The sequence below is a fragment of the Vicugna pacos genome, chromosome 8 (genome assembly GCF_048564905.1).
Source record: "Vicugna pacos chromosome 8, VicPac4, whole genome shotgun sequence".
NCBI classification, from domain to species: domain Eukaryota; kingdom Metazoa; phylum Chordata; class Mammalia; order Artiodactyla; family Camelidae; genus Vicugna; species Vicugna pacos.
Genome location: NC_132994.1, coordinates 58,688,412 through 58,711,681, shown reverse-complemented (window position 1 = coordinate 58,711,681; position 23,270 = coordinate 58,688,412). Strand labels below are relative to the sequence as shown.

Sequence of the window (23,270 nt, the reverse complement as noted above, 5' to 3'; positions counted from 1 at the left end):
GAATTAAAATTTGCTGAACTATATTTTATATTTACCTCTTATAACATGAAAGATAGTCAATCTTCTCGTTCAATAAGGTCCTAGAAAACTATTATCAGAGCCCTGGAATTCGATGCAAATGTCACACCCTACAAATATTCTAAGAATTTTAGTTGTGAAAGATACGAGAATGTTTTTCGGGAGGCATGTTTTTGGGGGCTTGTTTTTGCAATAATTTAGGACAGTGTAATCTGTTGGGATATTTCTTCTATCAAACCTTATACAACAGCATTATATTTATGCACAGAAAAATAGACGTAAGAGATTGAGTTAATGATGCATTTTCTTTGAAACAGACTGTTAGGAGTCAGCAGACTTTTTCTAAGAGGGCCAAATAATAACATATTTTAGACTTGCAGTCCATGTAATTCTGCAGTATGGAAAACATACATAAATGGATATGATTTTGTTTCAATAAAACTTTATTTACACAAGTTGCCAGCCCATGAACCAAAGTTTGCTGACCCCTTTGTTAAAGGATTCCAATTAGTAGAATGAATACTATGGATCAGATAAATTTCAGGTAAATCTGCCAAACTTCTCTTTTTAAAAATTGTCTCTTACTATAGAAATGTCCACATTCTTGTAACTAAAAATAATGACTTAAAAAAAGTGACAATTTTAGCATGCAAAACAGACATTTGGCTCTGTAACAAACTGAACTAGTTAAAAGAAACCTGGTATTTATTGTTTACACAGCACAAATGCAGGTGACACAGTAAGTCCCTAAATTCCCACAAAACTTATCAACTTAACAACTGAGATTCTACATTCTCATAATCTTCTGCATCATCTGTAGCTATATACTCTATGGAATCCATCCCATAGCAGCAGAGAACCTTAACTCAAAGCACCAAGTTTCCAGGCATTACTATAAATGTCTTGTCTTCATTCTCTAATACATGCAGTCAAACTGCCTATGAAGCAAATATCAATTCACCTTAAGCTTCAATGGATAAGGGAAAACAGCTGGGAAACCAATATTATTCTTAAGTCTAAAACTGATTCTACCTCTTTTACCTTATTTCCTTCCATGAACATTTTAACTTTTAATGTAGCTATATTTAGTATGAATATAAATTGAAATTTGAACATAATCTCTCTCAGATTCATCTAAAAGTTTAGGATGTTCATATCTGTTTTATAAGTCCCGAGGAAAACAAAAACATGATTTCTAATCTAGAATATTCTGGCAATCTTAACTAAAAGTTAAATTTAGAATTTTATAGCAAAGTACTGTGGTCTGTTTATCCAAATTACAGATTTAAAGAAATTCCTTAATTTATGTAAATTAAGATACAAAGCTCATTCCCAATACATTTTATAGAAGTGTATTTTCATTTTTTAAACAAGCAGGGTTTAATGGCCATTTTTCAGGATCTTGCTCACACCAGCCCTATGTACCCAGAGATTACTGGATCCACTAAAAGGACAATGAAAACTGGCTGAGGCTGCTGCTGAATGCTTCAACAGGAATCTGATACACAGACACAGATTTCATTGTTATAGTCAGTGGAACTGAAATCTTCCTTAAAACTGTGCTTCTGATAGGCTGAAGATAAGAGTAATGGACTGTTAGTTCTTTAAGCCAAAAATGCATGGATCTGTTGCACAAAGGCTTCATTCTCTGCCTGTAGTCAGTAACTTGAGGGCCTTCTGCAGATTCTGCACTGCAGTGCTGACATCTTCATACTGCAAAGCACTGCCAGCATATTTGCAGTATTTCTGAGCTCTAGCAAAGTCCTCTGGTGTTAGTCGGATATCTCCTAGAAGGAAAACAGAGTGATTAAGATATTTATAAAGAAAATAAAGGGTGTTTTTTTTTAACATTTTTTATTGATTTATAATAATTTTATAATGTTGTGTCAAATTCCAGTGTAGAGTTAATTTTTCAGTTATACATGAACATATATATATGCACTGTCACATTTTTTTCTCTGTGAGCTACTATAAGATCTTGTGTATATTTCCCTGTGCTATACAGTATAATTTTGTTTATCTATTCTACATTTTGAAGTTCCAGTCTAACCCTTCCCACCCCCCGCCCCCTTGGCAACCACAAGTTTGTATTCTATGTCTATGAGGCTGTTTCTGTTTTGTATTTTGTTTTGTTTGTTTTTTTAAGGTGTTGTTTTAAGTTAGGTAAATACTCACATTCATGATTACAGAAAATATTTAAGGTTATATAAAAACACGAAGTTTTTTTTCCCTAATCCCCAGTTGTATTTAATTTTCTTCATGCTTTTAAAATTTTAAATTACTAATATAAATCATACATATGCCAATACATAGTAACTTTTCCTCCCGAAGTAATAAACTAGAAGCCTTTACATTTTGGCAAATTGCAAAAAATTGCAAATATGTTCTGTATAAAACAAGGAGAGTAGCTTTGGTATTTATGTCAGAATCAGAGCCTCTCTTTCCATGGGACAATACATGCAGACTAAATCATTCAACCCTCACTTGAACTGGAATATAAATATAACCTTCAAAAAAAATTAAGTAACAAACTTTATGCAAAAAAAAATTACATGTCATCTTTTTTCCCTAAGCAACTGAAAATAGTTTACATTTCTATGCCATCCATATATAAAACTCTAAGGTTTAACTAAGATATATCATTAAACTAAATAATTAAACATGTAAACATCCCTTACCAATTATTTGTCCAAAATTTATTCTAAGCAAGTTTTCTAGTGACACATGATTAATATGGGTAGAGCCCAACTAAATAATTTGGGTAAAAAACCACACTGAAAACATTTCGTTTAATCTAAGATTTGAATATACTTGAACATCTATTTCTAAAGATGAAATTAGAAACTTACATTATGTTTTATCTTTTGAAATAAATCCTTTAGAAACTTTTATGAGGAATCTAAGGAGAACTGATCAGAAGGCTGGGGGTACAGACTATAAAAAACAGATAATAATTTTGATTCTGTTTATAAGCCTATGGGTATAAACAGAATGACTCGGGTTGCTTTTAACTTTGCCATATATTACAGCATAAAATGAAAAGTCTGCTATTCCCTCGGCAAGGACTTCAAAGCACATAGCAATTCCAGGTACTCTGATGATAACTTCTTATCCAAATTATTATTTTTAAAATTTTCAAAACCTAGCACTGAAACAATGTATCTTAAAGTTTCTAGCCCAGTGTCAGGCACCTATAAATGCTGAATAACAAACGGACATAAAAAAGCTATCAGTACTTTAAATTATTTCCCACATTTAAAAATGAATAAAATTCATACAGACTTAAACATTAATTAAATTTCAGATTTTAAGATAATGTACTTATATATTTACATATAGTAATTAGCCCAGTATATTACAAAGTTTCAAATATTTGTTGAATTAGTATTATTAAAGATTACATTAACAGCTAATCCTTACTGTTGTGAATCAGAGATTAAAATAAGTTCTGCTAAAATTGGAATGTGTAATTTCCGTGAATTCTGGTCTTGCTTAAAAAGCAAGAAATAAAAATGAATAAACTAGTAAAATTTAATTATATATTTAAAAATCAAGAACAGTTTCTCCGCAATTCTATTTTCAGTATTTTAGTGATTTGGCATTTGTTACCCGTTAAACCTAAAAAACAACTGTCCTGAAATTCTATTGACAATTTAGGCAGGCACGTTTCCACTTGTACTTTTTTTTCTTGAAAGATTCTTCAGTGGTTTTTCAAAGTATAGTAAGAGGCTCTAGTCACCCAGATCTACACACACTATCTAGGTGAAGTGGCATCTTTGAAAATTGAGTTTACTTTAACACTACTCATTTTGTGCTTTAACACTTGACCCTCCTAACTCCAGGCAATCTTTAAATACATAAGGCATCCATCCAGAATCTACCAGACTTACTGGAAAAAAGTCTTAATGCTCAAGACTAATCTTATTTTCACAGCATCAGCTTTAGCACTGTTTTGCTGACATATCACTTATTTACTAATAAGATAAAATGTGTATAGTGGCAAGAACTCTTACTATTTTAGTTTTTTTAAACTAAACTTTTCAGGGGGGTGGGTATAGCTCAGTGGTAGAGCACATGCTTAGCATGCATGAGGTCCTGGGGTTCAATACCCAGCATCTCCATTAAAAATAAAAATAAATAAAAATTAAAAAAACTAAATTTATCTACTAATGATAAAACTACTTTAAAACACAAATATTGCAATAAAAAACACAAATATTTCATCGTTATGAAATAATTTCAGTATTTATAAATATGAATGAAAGTATTTTAACAGAAAACTATAATTACAGATATGTAATATATAGTTTATAGACACATGACAAATTATATAACTATCATGTAAAATACAGTAACAAGATGATAATAAACAACTTAAAGATTTAGATGCAAATAATAATTTACAGATTTATATATGTTAGTTTTTTTAACAATTCAAAATATAAAGAACTTAAAAAGCATGTCAAATACTTTACTTTTGCTGTTTTGTAACACTTCAAGCTTTCTTTCATTTAAAAATTATGTCGTTAATAATAAAACATATAAATTAATATTTAATAAAAATAAAATCTGCTTCCTAATTAGGATTCTTTTAAATTAGAATTTAAAAACTAGAGAAAGTGACAAAGATATAAGAATGGAAAACAGATTTCAGAAAGAAAATAACTGTTCAGTTTATCTGATTTTATATTCAAGACCAGTAAATATTCCTTGATGCACCCAAATGAAGGCTGTTTTTTCTATCACTAAAATTTACTGGAAGCCATAATCAGAACCAGAGAGAGCACGCACACTGTGGATCTAAAAGGTGTTTAAAAAATGATAGAGGCTGTCTCATCTAATCTAATACTATCTTTTTTCTGAAATCTGCACTTTATGTAAGTTCCAGACGGCTTCAGAGAAGACTGTCTTTATCACAGAGCAGGACAGGAACAGGGCAGCCAGAGCTGTCAGTCAAGTCCTCTATTCCAGCGTAAAGGGCCTCGGTCAGCACTCGATCAAAGATAACATGACTTGGTGTAAAGAGAAATCCCTGCATGCTCGGCTGACAGAAGCATTCATTCTCAAGGTTGATTTATCTACTCTCATGACAAAGGACCAAACACGTAATTGTAAATATTTCCAAAAGGGGTCTTTAGATACTCTTTCCTACTTAACAAGGAAGTTCTATAAATTCACGTGAAAGACCTTAGATAATCTGATCCTAGTGTCCTCCGTTACCCTCTGATTTGAATGGAAGGCACAGGCACAATCCTACGGGAAGCATCTGACCTGCAGTAAATCTTGGAGGTATATATAAAGCCCAGGACTGAACCCTTATATCCAGACATCGGCAGCACACATGGCAACAACAGTCAGCTCAAACTCATTACAAAAATATTTAATATATACTAATACTAATACAGAGACATAGGCAACATGTGTATTAAAAGGTGGTAAGTGCTAAGCACTAAGGAGAAAAATGTAGCAGGAATGGGTACAGGAAGTACTAGAGATGGTGGTAATGGTGGTGGCAGTGGTTATGAAACCACTATTTTTAGTTTTGTGTGGACTTTAGACTTCCCTATGCACTTATACATATGTACACATTGGAAGATAAAGTTTTGCTTTAATTTTTCCCCCCAAAAAGGGTCATATGACATATATATACACAAGACAGGTGCACGCGCGTACACACACACACAGACACACATATATATACAAAGTGTTTTGCAACTTGATTTCTGACTTACTATGTATGTCTTGGGGATCTTTTCACATGAGAGTTACCATATTCTTTTTTAATATGTGTACTGTATTCCGTAAGACAGATGGACCATAATTTCTCATTCACAGGCACTTAAAATTATTTTCTACTAATAGAGATGATGCTGAAATAAAATATCCTTGTAAATCCATTGTGTGCCCATGTCTAGTATTTCTTTAAAACAGATTCCCAAAAGTGGAATAGCTGAGTCAAAAAAATATTTGCCATTCTGATAATGACATAATGCCACTGAAAGATGCTTTACCAATTTACATTCCCACCAGCAGCATGAGTCACTCTAACTGTATTTACATTCCCTGCCTGTTCTTTTTCTATTGAATTAAGTTTTACATATTCATTTGTAGGAACTCTTTATATATGCTCTGAACATTAATTTTTTATTTTTTAAGTATCAATTTCTTCCAGATCTATTACTTGTATTTTAACAGTATAATGAGGGAGAGAGAATCTTTCACTGTATGCAGCTTATCACTTTTCATTGTCAAACCTGTTAAGACACAACCAAATGAGATGCAAGTACTGGGGGATAGTACCTAATATTTTTTTTTTCTAACATCACTTTTGAATATATATTCTTGCCACATTGATCCAAATGCCACCTTTGTCATTATTTTAATTCCCATGCTGTATGGCCTGATTTCTGGATTCCTTTTTCTGTTTCACTGTTCTCTCTGTCTGTTCTCTTTCAGATATTTTCATATCAGATTTCAGGCAGAGCTTTTTCAGATGCATGGGACTACAGAGAGGAATCTGGAAAACAAGTTTAACAGAGGAACAGAGTATTTGCTGGGCAGATTATCTGTCTACTAATAGATATTTTCCACTATGTTCCTGTGTAATTTGCCAGTTTATTACAGGTTCCTTACCTGCTCTTCCTACCTTAGCACCATGTTCCCCTATGAAACATAACAATACTCTTAAACTAGGCCTTTCAGGATTCAAAGGCCATTGTAGCTCTCAATTTTAGGTTTCATAACTCATCTGCTTTTAATAAAACCAGGAAAAGAGCACAAACTTGATATAATTCATATACTTAAATAAGTAAAGTCATCTATCTTGCCCCTCCCCACCCCACTTTAAAATTATTTCTATTTTTTTATTTCTCTAGTGCCAATTGATAAGCTTCTACTACTGTTGCTTGCTTTATCTGTTTTTAGACTTTAACCACCAACACTCTGCTATGAAAGGATTTAGCTCACTTAAACTACCCTTTCCTCCCTCCTTGCCCTATCTCCTCCTCAACTTATTAGTTCTTTTAAATTCCTTAGTTGTTTATTTTTGTCTTCTATTTCTCATTCTGTCAACTTTAGAGAAAAAAAGGCAGCAATTCACTTTTGGACACTCCTTCTAACAGCTTTCTTTCTTTTATTCCACCTTTCAACTTTCAGAAATCTCTCTCTACCTTCACTTGTCAGTGTTGATTTATATTCTGTCCTGAATAAATTACTGTTTGTGATAAGCCTATGCCAAGGAGAATGTGCTTTGTGTCCAAGTCAAACAAAATCCCTTTTCTTGTATTTCATAATTCTATTATTGTTCAAAATCATGGCATATTTTAGTTTGTTTCTTACTTGAAATTTCTTGTATAATTTAAAGCTTTCTTGGATCTTTTCGATATTCCTGGGAGAGGAATTCTATGGCGTCTTATCCATGTCTTTCATAGTCTACAGTTTCTTATTCTACATACTGCATGAAATTCATTTGATTTTTCTTCAAGGAGGGGAGCTCTTTGATTTTTTTCTTTTTTTTTTAAATTCAAGTATAGTCAGTTTACAATGCTGTGTTTATTTCTGGTGTACAGTATAGTGATTCAGTTATATATATACATATATATATATATATGTATATATATATATACACGTTTATACATATATATTCCTTCTCATTTTCTTTTTCATTATAGGCTATTACAAAGTATTAAATATAATTCCCTGTGCTATACAGTAGGATCTTGCTGTTTATCTATTTTATATATAGTAGTTAGTATCTGCAAATCCCTGAACTCCCAATTTATGCCTCCACCCACCCACCCCCATCCTGATTTTCCAATCAGAGCAACTGCTTTTCAAGCCTATGGAAAAGCTGTCAATGGAGGTTTTTTTCTTTAAGTGACCTAAGGTTAATTTCACCATTTCTTGTATCTCATATTTCTTTTCTTGGTTATCATTCTTTTCTTGATGGATTACATCTCCTACTAACTTCTTTAGAAACGGTATACAGTACACAAAACTTCAGAATCCTTTCCTATTTAACAATATTTAACTTGCCCTCACACCTGACAGTTTGGTTGGGTAAAGAATTCCAGGGTTCTGGTTCTAGATGGTAGACTAAGCACACATAATTGATTATTCTTCCTTCTGAAACCATATTAAAATAATAAAGTAAAACAAAAGGAAATAAATTCTAAAACTGAAAAGGAAAAGCAGAGAAGATGAAATAGAGTGTAAAAGCCAAAAGAGGAGAATTGACAAGAGATTTAAATAAATTTCTACAAAAGAAGAAACTGAAGGCAGGTATGCTGTTAGATAAAACAGGGTGGAAGAAAATTCCCACCCAGAGAAATTTCAGAGAGGGTTGAGCCATATGAGAGGTCGGAGTAGGGGGTCTTTACTGAGCTATTCTAAAAAAATATGTGTATTAATTTCATATCCTTCCCAACTCCATCAACCTCTGCACACCCGTTCACCCTCAGCCCTAATGGCTTCCCATCTTTCACATGAGAACCTACACAAGAAAGACAGAGAATGTCTCTCTAAAACTGTGGAATTCACTTTCTGGACAGGGCAGACTGACAAGCTATGTGTGGTACATCCCTTGCCATCTCCCTCCAGAAGAGCTCTCCTCATCCATGGCTGAGATGCAGGAGAAGGATGAATGGTCTGTTCCCACTCTTAGGAGAGAACAGAAAAATCAAGTGGGAAAAACAGACTTGCAGACATAGTATCAGGGGAAATCCAATAAAAGCTACTGAAAATAATCAATCAAGGTCTCCATTCTTAACATAAAAGCACTAATCTCATCAGACACAGGAAGAAAACTCTAAATAAAAAAGACCAAGTTTAACAAACACAACAATCTACTGGGGGGAGGGGGAAGTCAGAAAAGTTGGAAAGATTAAAATCAACAAACCAATCACCTAGTCTATGAACCAACCAATCAAAAACAATTATCCTCAGAGATTTTTGTCTTCAATTATGGTCAGTTCCTCTGTTCTTAGATAATCTAAGAACTCAGTGCAGATAAGGGAGATCATAATCACAACATAAGGTAATCCTGGACTAAACATATCCAGTGGAAGCTTCCATGATAGCATCTGATAACATATTTGGACCAATATATCCAGCAATATATTAAAAAAGGAATTACATAAAAAAAGGAATGCCTTTGGAATTAGGTATTTTTGATAATAAAAAACAATCTTCTTTGCTGGTGTACGCAGTGAATGTAGGCATTCAAAGAAATGGGTTTCAGATTACCTAGACATTCAAATACAAGGCACTCCTACGATAAAAAATTACAGAAGAATGCCCCAAAATAGGAGACACAGTATATCTCATAAAACAGTCAGCTGACTTACCCTGGGAAACTATATTGAAAAGTGTGGGGTCAATGGCCGGAACAGTCTGTGGAGTGGGCTGGACAGTGTTACTTGTTACACCTGCAAATCAGAAAACCACAAATGAGTATGAAAGTGTTACACCTCTTCATTATATACTAGGAGATCACTTAAGAGATCATGAGGAGTTTCATTAGTTCACTTAATCACTTTCCTGAAACTTTAATAAACTATAATTTGATATACTTATTTTATGTTGGAGGCTGGTACAGCAAATATGCAGAAAAATACATTTTGAGTGTTTACATACATGTATTTCTAATTATGTATTTTGTATTCCCTATCATATCTAATGCTTCAGGTTGCTTCTCAATTAAAGCTTACCAAATATCTGTAGAAGTAAGAGACTCCCTTCCTACTTTTTAATTTCTTAAATAAATAATTAATTTAGGGGACAAAGTAGGATATAATTATGATTTAGTTTAACTTATGGGATGAGTCTCACTCCATTACTCTGAATGAAATTACAAATTATACAATCCAAACATTCTGTTTATACATTTTTAAGATATTTTTATATATAATACAGTAAGCAATCAGTTTTAACTTCCTATTAGAAATTGTCATGACTGTCATATTCAGTGGATAACTAGCATTCTTGATTAATGCTAAGTAATACACTAGAGTTAAAGATTATTAATCATCTAAAACCAAAAAAAGAAAAAAAAAAAAAAGACTTTGATGATTCAATCAGCAAGAAAGCAAATGAAGAGGAAAAACTGATGACTCTAAATCGATGAACTCAAATAAAAAGCAGGATTCATTTTACCCCAAGCTAAATCTGAACAGGCAAACTGTAGTAAGGGTAAAGTGGGAAAGACATGGAGATAAGAAGGAAACAGAAGAAAGGGAGAAAACAAATTGCAACATTTTTAGGGGCACCGATACATAGCCAGTGAGGGTTCTATAGCCATGGCTTCACAGACGTTGACTAAAGTGCTAAAATATGTTCCACAGCTATAATGTCTTGACTTTGAAGGAACTTCTCATTCCCTATCCAAAGGAAAAAAGTGGTTTAAACATATACCATTTTATCTCATTTAGCTTTGCTTTAGGGCAGACTAGTTTCATTTTACAGCTTTGGCTACTAAGTCATGAAAATCTTACTTTTTAACCAAAAACTGAAAAAAATTTTTTAAAGTATAAAGGGATACGGATGAAAAGCCAAGTACAAATTTTAAATAGTACCAAGGAAAAAAAAAAAGGTAAAAAGCCTGCCTCTCATTCTTATTCCAGGTCATTTTAGCACTACCACTAGTTTCTAGGGCATGTTCTATGTACGTACAAATGTGTGTGCTTCAGTTCTCTGTGTGTGTGTGTGTGTGTTCGTATATAAATAAATAAATACTCTTTGCTAAGAAATGTACATTTTTGCCTAAATTGAGATCCTCCAGACAAACTCCTTTCTGTATGAAGAAGGCATACTTTGGTATATGTGTATGTTTTGCCAATGGTAATATGTCTGCAAACTACAGTAGTCTGTGAATTTTCCACTTAATACACTGTAGTAATAATCCCAGATTAATATATAGAAATCTGCCTTGTTCTCTTTAATGGCTACATAGTGTTCCATTCCACACATGAACCACAATTTCTAATGCTATCTATTATTGATAGACATTTAGGTTGTTTTCAAAATTATGCTGCTACAGAGACTAGTACAGTGAATATGCTTACACATTGTGTACATATATGTATGTATGAATATATTTATAGGAAAAGTTCACAGATGTATAACTGCAAACTCAGGAGACATACAAATTTTAAATTGACCAATTCAATAACTATCTTTTGCTTGACTCTGATAAATGCTAACAAAATATATTAAACTAAAAAAATAGGACATAATTCTCCCTGTAAAACCTGCTGAACTTTCAAAGTCATCTAATCACGTAATTTTTTTTTTTAAAAGATAGAATGCAAGATTTGAGAGGGGTCTTCATAGACTACCTAGTCAAGCCCAGTGATTTGAAGTGGCTAAGCATAAAAACATAGGTTGATAACTGTATATATTCTTTACATAGACCTTTAAAAAAAAAGGGTAAGTTTATAACCCTCTCACAGGTAATCTAGACATCAAAGCCATTCCTCACTAAGTGATTTCTGTTTCTCCCTAAATTAAAATTCTCCAAACAAAAACGCATTTCTCTACAGAGAAGGAATACTTTTTTGGGTCAGCATCCTGCATTAATTTTTAAATGCTTATTTGTATTTCCACAGATGATTAATTAAGTTGGCAATATTACTTAACAAGAACAAAACAGAATTTACAGAGCGATACAGAGAGATAATCATCTAGTTATGTAGCAAAATTTTGAGTGATAGTAAAACCAACCAGGTAGCCTGAATTTTACTAAGAACCTCTAATCAAAGTCATTCAACTAAGACTGGAACTGACAACATGGGCTGCTCAATGTGTCTCACGCAGCAGTCAGACGCTGCTTCTCCTGTCTCCACACACAGGAGCCGAGGCCTGCGCTCCCGGCAGCCGTCACGCCACATTCCCATGGAGGCCTAGCATACAGGGTCAACCCCAGCTCATAAATACCTGTTAAGTCAGTAACAGTGGTTTTTAGTTTATGTTAGTTATTTTTGGGGATGCCCAAAACTAGGTATTTCTCCTTCTTTCTCAATTTGGAAAGATTTCATTGGTCAATTTGAGGGTTGCAGCCCCCTAGCCTACAGTATTTTGGAGTGATGTAACCATCAAAACGCTCCTGGGGGAAAGCAGAACTGCGTGGGAAATTTCTTTCTTTCCATGATTTAACAAAAAAGAGATGTTAAGGAAGTAACTTCCAGTTAATTTTTCAGTAGATGGTTACATAGCCTTCTAATTAAGTACTAAACTGTTCTACTGACTACATGGTGTGAGGATTCTGAAAAGGATGAAATGGGTGTTGACACGATGATGCAAAATGTGTAAGTAAACAGAACGCTGAAGGGTAGCAGCATTTGAAGAGAAAGAAGGGAGAAAGACATGCTAACGAGTAGGAACACTATCAGCAAATGTAGGACTGCGTTGAGCAAACCGCAGTGTAATCATGGGAAGAGACACATATGGTTAGTCCATCATGTAAACAACTGAAAGCTGTAAAGAACTCAACTGCAGTTACTTCTGCCACTTAAAAGAACAATAAAACAGCTAAGTTTTTGATCTACATATGACGTAAGCTGCATTTATACTTAAAAGACCAGCATTAATTCAAAAATAATTCTATTACTTCATCTATTTAGATGTACTGCTGAGATCTTCTTCTTCAATATTTACAGCCTATAAAAAGCATGTTTAAGGGAAGGCACAAAACTGGACGCTTATCACCTACATCCGATGCTATACAGCGGTTCAAGCCCGAGAGGCGAACACTTGGCTGTTCAATCGCCACCCCCGCCCTCCTTGCACTCCTTTTGCTTTTCTGTGGAAGAACTAAAAACTGTATATTAGTACATACTATTCTTTTCAGCTATCTTAAGGATTTCCCTTTGATAAAAGTGTATCCTGGACCTTTATATGAGAGAAAGTAAATCATTCTTAAAGTGAGTAAGAGGGGAAACATCTGCTATATTTATAAACTAAAACTGTTATTTCATTTTCTATTAGGCAACTATGAACTGATTTTTTTTTTTTACTGTTTTAAATATAATAGAAAACAAATCTGCCAGCAAAGGGGAGATTCCCATATCTCAAGCCAATCTTATGGGGAAAAATATTATGAGAAATGTAGGTTTTTGATTTGATAGGACTTTAGTTACTTGGAAGAAGGGAAATACAAGGGAGGGGCCAAAAACAAGAAATCTGGAAGACTTGGATTCAAATTCTAGCACTGTCACTTACTAGGTATGTTTGTATGTTTATTTTATTGGGATAATCACTTAATTTCTTTAGTTTGGGGACAGCAATATCTAATACAGTTCTGTAAGAGTAAGCTTATAAAATAGCTCTGATAATTATTTAAATGTTAAGTCTATAAGAATGTATCCCTGATATTCTGAAATAGTTCCAAGGTTTTTAGTTTTCTGCCCCACTCAAGAGAGTGAAACAAACAAAAAAAAGGTCATCCAGACTTGATCAAAATGAATTGTTTGTTCATGCCAGAAAACTCCCTAATAGAAAATACAAGACTACCTCTTGATATCTGTCTTCTTATCTGGATATTCTAAGCAGGAGTCTGTTTGAACATATGAAACTACTACTATTTTATCACTTTCGTCATACAAAAACAGATGCTTCATACGGTTTAACCTATTTCAACTCTTTTACTAGAAGTATGCTTTCCTTCTCATATGTAAAGTGTTATGTATATCTGCCTATAGTATGCCTATATATTAAACACATGTATATATGCCTATACCACAACTCTGTCCTAAGATATCTTGTCTGAGCAATATCTCACAGGCAATCTTTTTGTAAGGTCAATCAAAGCCCTACCCCCAACCATGACACTTCTCCTGATTCACAAAATGATTTTAAGTGTTAACTTGCTATTAATTACACTGCCTTTCTTTGGCACAGAAATAGGAAGGAAGATTTAAAAAAAAAAAGGAAAAGGAAGCAAATTTGCTGAACACGGATTTTGTGTTAGGCGTAGTAGTCAATTTTTATACTATTTCTCCTTTAATAATTATAACAACCATGAGAAGTATGATTAATTTCATTTTGAAAGAAGAAAAACCTAGGTCAAGAAAAGTTGAGTAACAGTGGAGTTTTTGGTTTAGCAAGGGCAGAAACCAGTAACTATCTGACTCCCAAGTGCATTTTATTCTCACTTTGCCCTTCAGTAAGGATGCCTGTGCTGGAGGCTCTTGATTAGTGTTCAAACTTACTAGTACAATGTGAGCAGTAGTTACCTAAGGCAACACATCTCAGTATGTAGCTGGTTTTGCTTTTATCATTCTATACTGGAAGTACTGAATATTTCCAAAAGATAATAAAAATTTTAAAACAGTGTTCTGTTGAAATTTTACTTATAAAACTAATGCAAATTGGCCTATTAATGTCATCACATAGATCATAAGCCAATGTAAAGTCAGGCAGGGTAAAACATACAGAATCATGTTTAAAAGAGATCAATGTTAAAACTGTCATGTTCATCAATATGCTTAAAATATTTGCAGGATTTGTAGATATGATGAAGTTAAAAGTTTTAAAATAGGAGGAAAGAAACTAATCATAATTGCTACAAGGATCAAAACAGAAAACTTAAATATTGTTCAAGTCATGCAAAATAACCTAAATGGTATGGGCAAACTGAGGCTGAAAATCTGAAAATCAATGAAGTAATGGCAAATAATAGAAAGCAGAAATCAAGGCTCAAAAGCAACTTTCATTCTGTCAATTAAATATTTTGAAATATACACTTGATTACCATGATCACCCTTACGCTAAGATAAAAGTAAAATTTTAAAAACAATTTTTGGAAAAAAATTAAAATAAACTCAAGAGTTAAATTATGGTTTTAAATACCCTTCCACTTGGAAGTAAGGGTAATGCTTTGTCAACAATACAAGTAAATGGAAAAGTATCTGTTTGCAATTTTAACAAATTTATCTACTGACACTGACTTAACTAGAGACTAGTTTCGTCAGATCTTTTTTCTATGAAAACATAGATATATGGTACTGATTTATTCAAAGATAGTAGATACCACTTCTCTGGTTTATATTTAGACACATGTTTGTAATATTGAGGGAAAAAAACAAACAAAAAAATCAGAACCCTCTCTTTTCACTTGTCTGTGAATCCATTGCTACTGAGATTCTGTGTCTCAAAGCCTGCTCCTTCATCAGTAACACCCATGTTGAGGGCAGAGGCAAAGTCCTCAGGGAATGAATCAAGAAAACATGCATCTTGCCTTACAGTGGGAGCCTGACTGGCACACCCTATAATAAACCCCACTCCCTCAGGGCTCTTCCCAAACAATAGTGAAGGGAAAAAAAAAAAGGGAGAGAAAGAACAAAACAACAACAAACACAGAAAGCACAGAAACTACTCTTACTAGTAAAATATAAGGTTAATAGTAATAGATTACACATAAATGTTTTGTCATTTCTCAAAAAATTAAAGTACAACTAATATTAAAACCTCAATGAAAAGGATTTAATGTTGGTTTGAGGGGTTCAAGTGGAATTTAAAGATCTTATCATGCTTTAGGACCATCATTGTGAGGCACAAATATGGTAAGAAGTGCAGTTATTTGTGAAAGGAGAGTTTACAACTTGTTAAGCTTCAATTTCCTACCTGTGCTATGAGGCACTTCTGCCGGGGTATTAGCCGGAGCGTGGGCACCGGGAGGAATCTGTATTCCGGTAAAGCCACATGAGGGCATGTTGCTTGGGTCATAACCTGAAGATGATGGCTGAGGAGGCTGAGTGGGCAGAGAGGTTGCTCCAGCGTCTTCATTTTCTTCAACATCTGTTATATAACATATATGCAATGTTAAAGGAGGTACAGACAGACCTTGATTTATGATGTTTACTTTGCAATGGTGCAAAAGTGATACAAACTCAGTAGAAGCCATACTTTGAATTTTGAATTGTGATCTTTTCCCAGGCTAGTGACACAATATGATAATCCATTCCTCACAAAAGAAATCACAAAGATAATAAAAAATGTTTTTAATTGAAATGATACCAAAATTTGTGGGATGCTGTTAAATCAGTCCCGAGGGAAACTGATAGCTTTAAATGTTTATATTAGAAGAGAAGAAAGGCTTAGAATAAAATACATTTTCTCCTTAAGAAGCTAAAAAAAAAAAAGCCCAAACAAAACAAAAAGCCAAAACAAATCAAATTTCAAGAACAGAGAAGGAAAAATAGTAAGGATAAGAGCATATATGCAAAGGAAATAGAAAGTAAAAAGGAAAAAAATTCAGGAAAGCATTTGTTGAAATAATTAAAAATGTTGAAATATAAACAAGACAGATTAGAAAAAAAGAGAAAACAGATACTACAAATATTAGGAATTAAAGAGGTTATAGCAATACACATCCTACAGATATTAAAGGGATAATGAGGACAATAAAGAAGTATTAAGCCAATAAATTGGAAAACCTAAGGGAAATGTCATCTTCTTAATGTCAGCAGAATCATTATCAACATGACACAGACAGAAACTACTGAAACTCGCCCAAGAAAAAGACCATCTGAATAGTCCTATACCTACTGAAAAAACTGAATTCAGAGCTAAAAACCTTCCTACAAAGAAAACGCCTAGCCTCAATAAAGTGGTGAATACTATCAAACATTTATGTAAGAAATAATTCCAATCTTATGCAAACACTTTCAGAAAACAAAGTAAAAAGAATCATTGTCAACTTGTTTTCTGAGGCCAGTGTAACCCTAAGTAGCAAAAACTCACAAAGATTTGAACATAAACACAAAAATCCTTAATATCAAAATCAAATCTAGCCATATATTTTAAGGATACTATACATCATGACCAAGTAGAGTTTACCAAGGAGTAGGGTTGATTTAGCATTTGCAAATCAATCAATATAACTCATATTAATACAACACAGGAGGAAAAACAGGATAATTTCAATAAATGCATAAACAGTATTTGACAAAATTTAACATCCATTTATGACAAAAGTTCTCAGCACCCTAGGAAAACAAAGAAAATTCTTCAGTATCAGACAGGGCAAAAAACCAAAACAAAATAAAGTACATATTTATCACTGCTGGTGAAACAGACAAGAAGAAGAAAGAAAGGTATAAAGATTGGAAAAGAAGACGCAAAACTGTCTCTTCTTTTTGAAGTAGGGTTCCTTCTGGATATATGCCCAGGAGTGAGATTACTGGGACAGCTGCACCCCAATGTTCATAGCAGCACTATTTACAATAGCCTAGACATGGAAACAGCCTAAATGTCCATCAACAGGTGACTGGATAAAGAGGTGGTAAATTTACACAAGGGAATACTAGTCAACAATAAAAATGACAACACAATGCAACATGGATGTCCCTGGAGAACGTCATTCTAAGTGAAGTAAGCCAGAAAGAGGAAGAAAAATACCATATGAGATTGCTCATATGTGGAATCTAACAAAAAAAAAAAACATAAATACAAAACAGAAACAGATTCACAGATATAGAATACAAACTTGTGGTTGCCAAAGGGAAGGGAGGTGGGAAGGGACAGACTGGGAGTTCAAAATTTGTAGATACTGACAGGCATATGCAGAATAGATAAGCAAGACTATACTGTACAGCACAGGGAAATATATACAAGATCTTGTGGTAGCTCACAGTGAAAAAAAAGTGTGACAATGAATATATGTATGTTCATGCATAAATGAAAAATTGTGCTCTACACTGGAACTTGACACAACATTGTAAAATGATTATAACTCAGTAAAAAAATGTTAAAGAAAGAAACTGTCTCTCCTTGCAGATGAGATGATTATCTATAGAGAAACTCCCAAGGAATCTATAAAACAGTCATCAGGACTAATATGTAAATTTAGCCAGGTTCCAAGATATACGATGATACAAAAATTTGTTTTTCATATACTAAAATCAAACAATTTGAAAACTAAACTAATTCATTTACAAGAGAATGAAAAGACATAAAATACCTCAAAATAAATTTAAGAAGTACAAAATCTCTACTCTGAAAAATACAAAATACTGCTGATAGAAATGAACAAATGAACAAATGGAAAGATACACTATGTCCATGTATTGACAGTCTCAATTTTGTTGAGCTAAGAATTCTCCCTAAATTGATCTATAAATTCAATGCAATATCAATTCTAATTACAGTAGATGTTTTTAAATAGAAATTGGAAAACCTATTCTAAAATTTATGTGGAAACTCAAAGGACATAGAGTAACTAAGAAAATCCTGAAATAGAAGAGCTGGAGGACTTAAGCCATCTGACCCCAAGATTTACTATAACAAGGTGGAAGGCAGTGTGGTATTGTATAGGCCAGAAAAGTACATTAATGTCACTAAAAAGAGTTTAGACATAAAATCACACTTACATGGTTAATAAATTTTTGACAAGGAACCAAAGAAATTCAAGAAGGAAAGGAAAGTGCATAACAAATGGTGCTGGAATAACAGGATATCCTTATGGGGTAAAGAATTCTGATTTCCTACCTCACATCACACGCACAAAAAATTCAAGATCTAATCAAGGCCTAAAAATAAAAGCTCAAACTAAAATCTAGATTAAAAATATAAGCAAATTTTTGAGGTAGAGGTAGGTAAAGATTTCTTAGGAACAAGAAATAGCCATAAAATTTTAAAAATTACAAATTACACTTCATCTGGATTAAAGACTTTAAGTAATCAAAAGACAGGAAAATAAGTAGGCAAGCAATAGACTGGGAGTAAATATCTATAAAACATGTATTTGACAAAGGACTTACATTCATAATTTATAAACAACTCAATAATAAAAAGACAACCCATTAAAAATGGGCAAGTATATCAATGTTCAAAGCAACATGACTGTTATTCACAACAGCAAAATGATCCATCAATGGATGAATAATAAACAAAATGTGGTATATACATACAATGAAATATTATTCCATCTTTGAAATAAAATTCCAACATGTCTTAACATGGATGAACCTGGAAGACATTATGCTAAATGAAATAAGCCAGTCACAAAAGAACAGATACTATATGATTCCACTTAGATGAGATACTTGGAGCAGTCAAATTCAGAGAGACAGAAAAGAGAATGGTGATTACTAGGGGCAAGGGTGGGTGGGGTGGGGTGGTAGTGAGTATAGGGAACTTACTGTTTAATAGGCACAGAGTTTCAGTTTGAGAACATGAAGATCACTCTTGAGATGGATGGTGGTGATAGTCTAAACAATCTAAATGTACTTAATGTCACTCAATTGTACATTTAAATGGTTAAAATGGTAAATTTTACGTTACATATGTTTTACCATAATAAAAAGTGGATAAAAGATTTAAACAGATATTTCACAAAGATAATGAAAAGCCAATAAACATACATAACAGAGCTCAGTATCATTTAGTCATTGGGAAAATGCAACTTAAATTACAACGAGGAACCACTACACATGGGTCAGATGGCTATATTTAAACATACTATTGACAATACCAAGTGTTAGCAAGGATACAGAGCAACAGAAACGAATACACTGCTGATGAAAGTGTAAATGGTACACTGCCTTTAGAAAATGGTTTGGGAGTTTCTTAAAAATTAAACAGCAATTCTGCTGCAGTTACTTATCCAGGGCAATGGAACATATGCCATGTGTTCACATATAGCATGTGAAGAATGTCTAAAAAAATATGTATTTCAATGTCAAGAAGCTTCTGTCAAACAGCCATGAAGTCAACCAGCAGATAAACTGATAAATTATGATGTTCATACAATGAAATACTACTCAGTAGTAAGAAGAAAGAACATAAATACTACCTGGGTGAATCTCACAGATGTAACACTGAGAGAAAATTGCTGGGAACAAAGGAATATTGTATGACTCCACTTATACAAAGCTCTAGAACAGGCAAAACTAATTTCTGGTTAAACAAAAAAAATATCATTTGCTTCTCAAGGTGGGAATGGACTGGGAAGGAATGTGAGGTGTATCTTGGGGTAACGGAAATGTTCCATATTTAGAGGGCTGTGTGTCAAATCATTGCATTGCACATTTAAGATGTATGAGGTTTTATATTAAAAAATAACTAGGCAAACAGGAAACTAATTTATACATTTGCTTTTCACAGTGGAATGGATTAACAATTCTTACTCTATCATTTGTTTTCTAGACATGAATAAATGAGTAAATAAATTAAAGATAATGGAAGCCAGGATCTGCAGTGCTGAAGAATGAATTTATATACTTTAATGAATGAATACTTTATTGTTCTGTCTTTTGAGAGGGACCAGAAGCAATGATATACCAGTAGCAGTAAGTACACCTAGTGCCTAGGTCTTGGCTTCTAAATACCATTCTTCACTAAAAAAGACTTAAGAGTTCATTAAAAGAAAAAAGAAAAGAAAAGAAAAGAAAAGAAAAATAAAGGCTGATTCCAGGGCTGGATCAAAGAAAGAACTAGATGTACTTGGAACATTTTGACGTGTTAGAAAGCACAGAAGTGCCAATCTCTAAGAATGACATGAATATATAAAAAGGACACAGGAGCTAGTTTGAAAAACTCCCACTGTATGAATCTGGGACAATTTGACCATTATAATAAAGACTGATAGTCATGGGGTATAATCACTGCATATAAATTCACGACCACACCCTAACATAATTAAAGGAATAAATATGTAAATGGAGGAGACAGGAAAAGCTCTTCCTTATAGTATAATGCCAATTAATTAATATAGAAGGAATGATGCTATTTGAAAAATCATCAGTAGATGCTAAACATAGTGGATAAAGTATCATAAAAATAGAATATTTACATGGTCTCAAAGTATCTTCCACAAACTACTTAATAACAAAAGAAAAATAATTTTAAAGTGGAGTGATCTAGAAGATACCACATTATCTAAGTGATCAGTTACTATCACCAATATTCCAACAGCATCATACTTCCAATGTGGGGTAGAGAGAAAACCATCTCATTCTGGTGCATTTCTGCCAAAAATGCCTAACCTTCATGTAGTTATGAAAAAACATCAGTCAAACCCAAACTGAGAAATGGACAGTCTACAACGAACTAGTCTGTACTCTAAAAATGTCAAGGCCAAGAAACACCTTCTAGAAGGGCTAAGGAAACACTCCAGATTAATAAGGAACTAAAGAGACATGATAGCTAAATGCAATGTGTGATCCTGGACTGGATATTGGAGGAGGAAAAAACAAAGCTACAGAGGACATTATTGAATCAACTGATCAAATCTGAATGTGGGAAGTATTTAGGAGTAAAAGAGCATATCTCCAATCTATTTTCAAATACTTCAAAAATGTATATATGTAAAATGACAAGTTTTGTAGAACAATAAGCCACTTTTGAGAGATATTGTTAAAAGCCATGACATTAACACTAGATTATGACACTTTAAGTTTTAGATTAACTATGTATTGACTTATTTTATGTATCTCCCACATTGTCTGACAGTCTTAATAACAAATATTTATTGAGCCTAAAAAATGTTGAGGTTAACTGTACCTGAGGATTCTCCCAAAGAAGGAAACTTTAAATTACAGAAATTTGAAATAAATAATTACCTTCATTAGTTTTTATTGCTGGAGTATAGGTTAATATTGATCATGTGACAACAATACCATTTTGCAGATACTGAAACCAAGTGGATGTAGAAACCTAAAGTCTGAATGCTAACAGATTTCCCTTCAGTTGAGCCTAAATTTTTTTCGAGAACAATTTTTTGTACTAATCATATGGCTTCCTTATGTGCTTTTTGACAATATGCTGATATAGTACTATTTTCAAAAGTTAAATATATTTGTTTTTTCTTACTCTAAATTAACTAAGCTATAGTATCTATTGTTTTTTACTGGCTTCACTGGAGTTCAATTCCAGAATAATAGTAAAAATAGAATTCTATTAAACATAATACCCACTTACACCTAGAAGGTCTTACAAGAGTTAATTTAAAAACATAAGAAAATATGTTACACTGAGAAAATGAAAAACCAGCTTTAAAGAAGCATTTTCTCATACGTATACAGATTTAATGACATCTCTTTTAGAGCCATAACCTATTTCTGAGCAGATACTGTTAGATGTTAAAACATTAACACTTAATTATGACACCAGGCTGTGTTTAAGTTAACAATTTAAAAAGTATACAGTGAAAAGATTATCCTTTATATTTTAAAGGATTATTAGTATTCCACAGCTGATAATTTTCTACTATCCAGAAGCTCTATAAAAACTGAATAAAAATAATAAACAGAAATTGTAAGCTTAATTTAAGCCAATTTTTTGAAAACAAAAACAAAAATTACATAGATTTAATAATCAATTAACTTAGTATTATAGAGGGTCTATAACAACCATTTCAGAACAAAAGAGATCATGATAATAATAAAAATGTAACATTTCCTACTTTTGAGGGAGAAAAGGTTAAAAATTTCAAGATTAGGAGTCACTGATACTGAAAGAGTACCTGAAAAACAAAACTGACCGTTTGTTAGGTATTTCAGTGCACTTATAATGACGTCTCTCAAATACTACTGAAAAGTAAAACAATACGTTTAAAACAACAAAGATATTTTTGTGGTATATTTAAGAATACAGACATAACCATATACAAGTGGTTAAGTATCTTCCAAATCAAAATTTTGAAAGTAATTATAAATACATATATTTTTACATTTATTATAAATATGCATATGTCTCTTATACATAGTCAGATAACAGAAATGTCTCTGTTTCACTTTCCAATTTAACTTAATTACTAAATGTGAAGAAAGGTCTCACCTTTCTTTGGCTTTATTTCTTAAGGTACCCATTCTCTTTGGGTGATTCAACATTCTACTTTGGCTTCACCTCTTGCTTTCAAACTGACAGCTCAAAAATTCTTTTAGCTTAGACCTTTCTTCTGAAATCTTGGGTAGAATATCTAATTGCCATTCGACTTCATTAAGTAGTTGTCACATGAGCATCTCAATGTCTTCCCTTGGCTTTTTCCTCCAAACCTGTTCATCTTGCATTGGCCATTTCTTTGAACAGAATCAGTATGTCTCTGATCACAAAAGCTGGTAACAGGAATCATTTTCTGTTCCTCCCCTCTCCTCTCATATTAAACTGTCCGTAGGTCCTACTTATCACACTTCCTTAACTGTATTTCTTTTTCTTTATCCAACTGGCCAGCATCCTATCTAGGTTTTCATTAGCTATAATTCAGGTTACTAAAAGCTCCTGGATTCACCTTACAACCTGCAGAATTTATCTTTCTC

At 33.0% G+C, this 23,270-nt stretch overlaps 1 protein-coding gene across 1 annotated transcript in view; it reads right to left on the bottom strand.

Moving 5' to 3' along the window:
• Positions 1-697: 697 nt before the first annotated feature.
• VTA1 (vesicle trafficking 1) overlaps positions 698-23,270 on the bottom strand; it is a 61,267-nt gene continuing 38,694 nt past the window's right edge. Inside the window, exons 6-8 of the mRNA XM_006197767.4 lie at positions 15,637-15,810; positions 9,363-9,443; positions 698-1,805 (exon numbers count right to left, since the gene is read on the bottom strand). Of these exons, the coding sequence (XP_006197829.1) occupies positions 1,660-1,805; positions 9,363-9,443; positions 15,637-15,810 (401 nt within the window). The 3' untranslated portion in view covers positions 698-1,659. The remainder of the gene's footprint in view (positions 1,806-9,362; positions 9,444-15,636; positions 15,811-23,270) is intronic.